This window comes from Chelonoidis abingdonii, chromosome 1, assembly GCF_003597395.2.
Source record: "Chelonoidis abingdonii isolate Lonesome George chromosome 1, CheloAbing_2.0, whole genome shotgun sequence".
Taxonomy (NCBI): Eukaryota; Metazoa; Chordata; order Testudines; family Testudinidae; genus Chelonoidis; species Chelonoidis abingdonii.
The window spans coordinates 367,407,245-367,414,078 of NC_133769.1; the positions used below are offsets into that span (position 1 = coordinate 367,407,245).

Sequence of the window (6,834 nt, forward strand, 5' to 3'; positions counted from 1 at the left end):
CCCCCCCCCCCCGCCACCCCCACGCAGCTGTCTGGCAGCTAGGAGATAGTGGCAAGTCTTCTGTGGGAAAAGAGGCATTAATAGAAATGATCTGGCACTCCTAAGTCTGAACCCACTTCCTAGAAGACAAAACCAGATCAACACATACAGGGGCAGAAAAAAGACCAGAGAAGATCGGCTGTGCAGCTTGTGTGTCTGGTGCTGCCTAGACCCTCTGCACCCTCACAGCTGGAGAAACAGCCCCAGCATGTGGTCTGATCAGCTGCTCCAAAACCTGGCAAATCTGCATCTGAACCAGGTGCTGCCTTCTGGTCCCAGGCTCCCAGCAGTGCTGCAGGATACAGACTTGGTGGGAAAAGCCAGACTCTTATTAAACAAGAGGCAATGGGGGGTGGAGGGGGAGAGATGAAGTAGTAGGGAGTGGAAGCGGGTGATGGCAGGAACCAAAGTCTCTCATCCCCTTTGGTGGTCAGGAGTGAGCTGGAGCCAGTGAAGCTGCTGATGTCAGGTGGGTCTCACTGTCTAGCCCAGGCTGGTAAGAAGATCTCCTGGGATCGGGATGAGGAAGGTGTCACAGCAGATTGTTGGAGATGGTGGAGGAGGCAGCCATGTCCTGCCTTCCCTCCCCTCAACCAGCAGTCAGTCTGATCTTCCTCCCAAAGTCCTTGTGTGGTCTGCCTTTTCGGCCTAGACCAAAAGGAGTGCTGGGCTTTTAAACCCCCCCCCCCCCAAAAAAAAAAGGAGTGCTGGGCCAGTATAGCCCATCCCCTCACTTTACTCACTGGTTACATGTGTTCCCAATGAACTAATTTTAGTTCAGATTTCTAGTTCCATGTTTCTTTAACTCAAGGCTCACGTGGAAGTGGTGCCTTGTCACTAGGAAGCTTTTTCATTTGGACAAACTCAGTCTGTCATCTCTTTGCACCTTCTTCCCCGTTCCCCACTTCCCCAGCATCCCACAGAGGAGATCACAATTGGGGTTGGGGGTTACATCTGGAGGCCTGATCAAACCTCATTTATCGCTCAGTGCCTGCACCTCCTGCCCCCAGTCTGTAGCTCCCCCACTTCACAGCATTTAGTAGTTAAAAGATCTCCCAGCACTGCAAAAAGCATCTCGGCCCTTCAATCCCTGGTCCTTAGCCATAGCCCTACCAGTGCTGATACCAGAGCAGTCCCACTAGGCACCACTAGAGGCCGGGGATGCTGCTGCATCCACAGCATCCTCTCCGCCACCTGGGCGAGCTGCTGAAATCCTCCGTGTACCCATCTCTTGCTGTGTTTCAGTGTGCCCTGTGGAAAGACAACGCCTGCTGCACGGCTGAGACCAGCATGGGGGCTCACCAGGACCAGTCCTACCTGTACAACTTCAACTGGGACCACTGTGGGGTGATGCCAGAGATGTGCAAGCGGCACTTCATCCAGGACACGTGTCTGTAAGAGTGCTCGCCCAACCTGGGGCCCTGGATCGACCAGGTCAGGGGGCATTGGGGCCTGGCACTGGGTGTGGGGAGAAGGCTGGCTTGGTGCATGTGCTCACGGACCCCTCTAGTGGCAGGTCTTAACAGTTCACTCTCAAGCACCACACAGAATTGCTCCTTCAGCTTGAGCAGTCAGGGCTTGTGCTTTCTGTGCCAAAGACCCCAGGTTCAATTCTCCACTGGCAGCTGGTGTCCCCGTATCCAGCCAGGGCCCATTGCATGTGGGGGATTGTCCTGACCACAAAGCATCTGGAGGCTGCACTGAAGAACGGCTCCTTTATCTTCCCTCCCCAGGCAGTGCCCCTGGGGTCCTGCCACCTCCCCCTGCTGCCTAGGGCTCCAGAGAGCCTGGCAACAATGCTGAGCTCTGCAGAATGCCCCCAGCTTGGCTGGTGTCTTGGTGGGACTGATGCTACCTCTGTCCTGGGGTGAGGTGGGTTCATGCAGGGTGTTAGCTTTGGAGGCAACAGCTAAGATCACGGATGCTGCTCCTGAGCAGGCTCTGCAATTAATCCAGGATCTCTTTCCTGGACACTGAGCTGGCCTGCCATCACCTGGGTGAACTGCATGGGATGCCTGTTGGGCTGTGGATGCTGCTGCTCAGGTGTGCAGGGAGGCTGCTGAGGAACTCCCTTCCCCTGGGGACTGGGCCTAGTTCTGCTGGAACTCGCATTGGCTCCATTCAGTGGTGCTGGATTGGGGTGGGGTGGAGGGTGAGAGCATGTCTCTGACCCCTGCTCACTGGGGTGACATTGCCCGGGGGGGGGGGGGAAAGAGCTGCCCCCTGATGCTCACAGCCTTGTGTCCTGGCAGGTGGATAACAGCTGGCGCCGGGAGAGGATCCTCAATGTGCCGCTGTGCAAGGAGGACTGTGGGCTGTGGTGGGAGGCCTGCAAGGATGCCGTTACCTGCAAGGAGAACTGGCATAAGGGCTGGAACTGGACCTCAGGTCAGTGAGCTGCTGAGAGCAAACCCACCACCCCACTCTATGCTGCAGGGTGGAGCCAGGCTGCTGCAGCCTGGGAGTGGGGGGGAAATGGGGAGGGGTCAGACCTCGCTGTACAGGGTCAGGGCTGGTTTGGAGGCCCAGGAGTTGGAGGAGGGGCTCCCACCTCTCCCTGCCCCTTGATGGCAGCAGCCCTCTAACCAGGGCTTGTGCAACCATTTAGGCGACCTAGGCAGTCGCCTAGGGGACTAGAATTTGGGGGGCGGCATTTTCTTCAGCAGCGACCACGGCAGCCGGATCTTTGGCCGCCTCGGTCACCGCCCGCATTTAGGTGGAGGGAGCTGGGGCAGGGGAGTGCGGGGAGGGCCGCCTGCAGCAAGTAAGGGGCGGCAGCACGCAGGGCACCTCCCCGCACCCCAGCTCTCCCTGGCCCGCCTCCTCCCTGAGCACGCTGTTGCTGCTTCACTTCTCTCACCTCCCAGGCTTGCGGTGCCTAAGCTGATTGGCGCCGCAAGCCCGGGGGGGTGGGGGGTGGGAGAAGTGAAGCAGCCATGACGCGCTCAGGAAGGAGATGGTGCAAGGGTGAGCTGGGGTGCGGGGAGGTGCCTCAGGGTAGAGAGTGGGAAGCTGCCGCGGGGGGGAGGGGGCGCCTCAGGGCAGGGGCTCTGGGACAGGGAGGGCGCAAGGTAGAAGTTTTGCCTAGGGCGCAAAACATCCCTGCACCAGCCCTGCCTCTAACTACTGACCCTGGGTGGGGGCTCATGAGAGAAGCACCCTGGGAGTGAGGGGCTGGGGCCTGCAGTCTCTTCTGTTCTCTGCGCTGTCCCTGGTTTGGGTCAGACTGGGGGAATGGGTCATCCCCTGGACTGAACATAGCGTCCAGTGAACCTGGGGCACCTTCAGCTGTGGCAAGGGTGCCCATGCTGGAGCAGAGGCCAGGAAATCTGCTCACCCAGGAGGCAGAACTGCCCAGCAGGTGGCTGTGTGGCTCTGGGATCTTTCTCCCTAAGGCAACTGGGCATGTGGTGCCCCTCTACAGAGTTGTGGCAACGCCTGTGTCACGGAGTCACCGGGCGATGCTCTGGAACTGCTCCCCACAAAGCCAGTCAGGACTTTGGGGAGCCTCCTCTCCCTTGGAGCAGACTTCTTCAGGGCAAGAAGCTCACACGGGTCCTGGGGAAGCCACAGGGTCCTGCACCCCCACTTTGCAGTCAGATGTGACTCTTAGCCAGCCAGTAAAACAGAGCTTTAGTCAATGACAGGAACTTGGCCTAAACCAGAGCTTGTAGGTACAGAGAAGGGGATCCCTCAGCTGGGCCCATTCTGGAGCCCAGCGAGGCAGACAACTCCGTCTGCCTTCACTTTCCATCCCCACTCAGCCCCAAACTGAAACCCCATCCAGCCCCCTCTCTCTGGCCTTTGTCTCTTTCCTGGGCCAGGAGGTCACCTGACTTGTTTGTTCCTCTTTAGTATCCCCTTGCAGGGGGGAAGGGCCCAGGCCATTAGTTGCCACAGAGACAGTGTCAGGCAGAAACTGAGGCCTCCCCACAGTATTCAGAGGAAACATTAAGAACAGCCCCACTTTGTCACAGCCCATCTCTGCTCGCCAGTATCCCCTGCCTCCAAAGTGGATCTGGGTCCTGGAGGCGGCCACAGCTGTGAAGTCCCAGGGACAGAGATGGAGAGTGTAAAATGGGGCTCTCCGTGATGTGCAGAAGGAGCTGGCAGGAGCCCTGGACTCAGCTCCATGCTGTGAATGCCCATGTACCTTCAGTGGGCAGAGAAGTGAACGGGGTCAGAGCCTAGGCTGGAGCGGTGGCAGAGGCTGCCCGGAGGAAGGGTGGCAAGTGCTTAGAGCCTGTGACTTGAGATCTGCTTCAGTTCCCTGCTATTGACTGTAAGGGGTGGCCACTGTCTGACAACACTCACAGCTCTCAATGTTCAGGAGGCCAAATAAGCAAACCAAGCCAAATACCTGGTCACAACCAATCCTGCACCTTGGCAAGGGGTCAGACTAGGTCACCCGAGTGGTTCCTTCTAAAGACCCCGATGCAATACAATCTGGCTTTGCAGGAGTGGGCAGGAATGTCACTTTTCTTGTTTTTATGCAACATGTCCACCTTGGCAGAAGGGGTGTGGAGTTAAACCAGTGGTTCTCAAACAGGGGTGCATCAACTTGTCTAGTTTTACAACAGGCTACATAAAAAGCACTAGTGAAGCTGGTAGCAACTGAAACTTCAGACCATGACTTGTTTATACTGGTCTATTGTACGTACTTTTCAGTGTATAGTCTACTTATATTCCAATCTATTTTATAACTGTATGGTACAAATAGTCAGCAATTTGTACATGTGCTGTAACACTTGTGTATTTGGCTGATCTGGTAAGCAAGCCCCCCCCCCCCTTTTTTTTTTTTTTTTTTTTTTTGAAGTGAAACTTGAAGGTAGATGAGGCAAATAAGACTCTCTCTAGACAACTGTCCCGCTGTCAAAAGGTTGAGCCATGATTTTTAAACTACCTACACTTCCAGTGTGGCTGTAGAAGTTACTCAACTCCCCACGTCTGGCTAAGACCCAACCCACCAGGTTGTAACTCTTCCTTGGCTCAATGTCTCTCTTGCAGACTGTGATCTAGCCCAGTGGCCCATGACACTAGCTGTACTGGGACCTAGACTGGATATATCTTTGCCTTTTGACAAGCTCTTGATTAGCTAGTGCCAAGGCTGAAGGCAGTTCTGCAAAGTGTTGGGATCCTGTACTGGCTAGCACTGCTCTTCCATAGGTTCACTGTGACCTCAATTCAGTCTCTGTGCCTCAGTTTCCCACTTGTGTACTGGGGAGAAGAGCACTGCCCTATCTCAGGTTCATGACAGTAGATAAGCTACAGACCCTGGGGTGATGGAGGGCCTGGAAGGATTAACATTGGCAGAATTGTTTGGGGCAGGGGGGAAACTAGCTCAGGGGAGCCCAGCTGGGGTAGGTTCCTCATTCTTACTAGCCTCCATCTGTCTGTCCAGCCCATCAGGGCGTCAGCCAGGGATAAATCCAGGAGGTGAGTGACATGGCTACAAGCCCTTGAACTTCACCTCACAGGGAAGGACTGTTTCTCCCACAGGCCAGCTGGGCCATTGTGAGCTCAGCCAGTAGCCTGGGACTGGTGGATGCCCAGCAGCCAGAGATGGGGGAGGCTGGCTAGAGGGAGTCCAGCCACAGCTTGCTCACTGCTGCCCTCTCTCCCCATCTCCAGGGACCAATCAGTGCCCCCATAGCTCCACGTGCCAGTTGTTCAAATATGTCTTCCCCCGGCCGGCAGACCTGTGTGAGAAGATCTGGTCCAACTCGTACAAATACACCACGGAGCACTGGGGCAGTGGGCGCTGCATCCAGATGTGGTTCGACCCTGCCAATGGGAACCCCAACGTGGCTGTGGCCAAATACTATGCCCAGAACGGAGGAGACACCTCTCCTGCGCCGTGGGCTGGCCTGCTGCTGCTGCCGGCTGCTCTCCTGTTCCTGCTTTGAGCATCCAGAAGCCTCTGGCAGCTCCACTGGCTTATACAGGAAATATTTCTGCTCAGGGCACAGGGTGTGTTTGCCCTGCAGCCCTGTTCTGGGCTTTGGCCAGCAGATTCAGGATTCTGTGTGGCTACTGCTAACCCTGACAAGACACAATAGAACCAGCTTAGTCCCATCCCTCCCCTCCCCTGTGACTGTCCCTTTGATCTCATTGTCTGTTCTCCTGCCATGCTCCTCTCTCCCAGCGGGCTCTGGGGGAGATCCCTCCATGTCCTGGGGATCTGAGCTCTGTAACATGCAGCGACTCCCTGGCTGGGTGTATTTATTCTGTCAGGTTCCAGGGCAGGTCCCCTCTAATTATGGTGCTCTCAGCTACCTAGTGTCCTTGTCTGATCCCTGCCATCCTGCGCTCCCTGGAAATACAGGTGTCCCCTCCCCTCACTCGCAGCCTGCCCTGGTGTGTCTGCTTCAGCAGATTGGACATGAATATGGGGGTCCAGCCCTGCCTGCCCTAACTACATCCTGCCCTTTAAGGGTGAGCTGATGTGCAGCCACACACCCTTATGCGCCTAGCTGCAGGGTTCTGCTGTCTAATTGGAGCAGATGCATGGGAGGGAGACCCCCACCCCCTCAACTCCCCTGCTGTCAGAGCCCCCACCCCTTCTGTCCTGCCTGGCTCTGGTTTCCCAGCTTGGCTTTCAGCATGGGCTGAATTGGAAGCGCTGCCTGGTTTGGCGGGATGCTTCTAGCTCTTGCCTGGAGCCAGACTCCTGCTCTGCCTGGCCTCTAACCTGCGCCAGGACTAGCTATGGCTACATGCCATGCTCCCAGCACTGGCTGCAGACCCAGTGACCAGGGCCAGCCCCTAGCACCAGAGCAGTGCCTGTGCTCGCTG

General features: G+C 56.6%; 1 protein-coding gene across 1 annotated transcript in view; it reads left to right on the plus strand.

Moving 5' to 3' along the window:
* LOC116832120 (folate receptor alpha-like) overlaps window positions 1–5,945 on the plus strand; it is an 8,635-nt gene extending 2,690 nt beyond the window's left edge. Inside the window, 3 exon segments of the mRNA XM_032792633.2 lie at window positions 1,285–1,473; window positions 2,292–2,427; window positions 5,671–5,945. Coding sequence (XP_032648524.2) covers window positions 1,285–1,473; window positions 2,292–2,427; window positions 5,671–5,945 — 600 coding nt within the window.
* The last annotated feature ends 889 nt before the right edge of the window (window positions 5,946–6,834 follow it).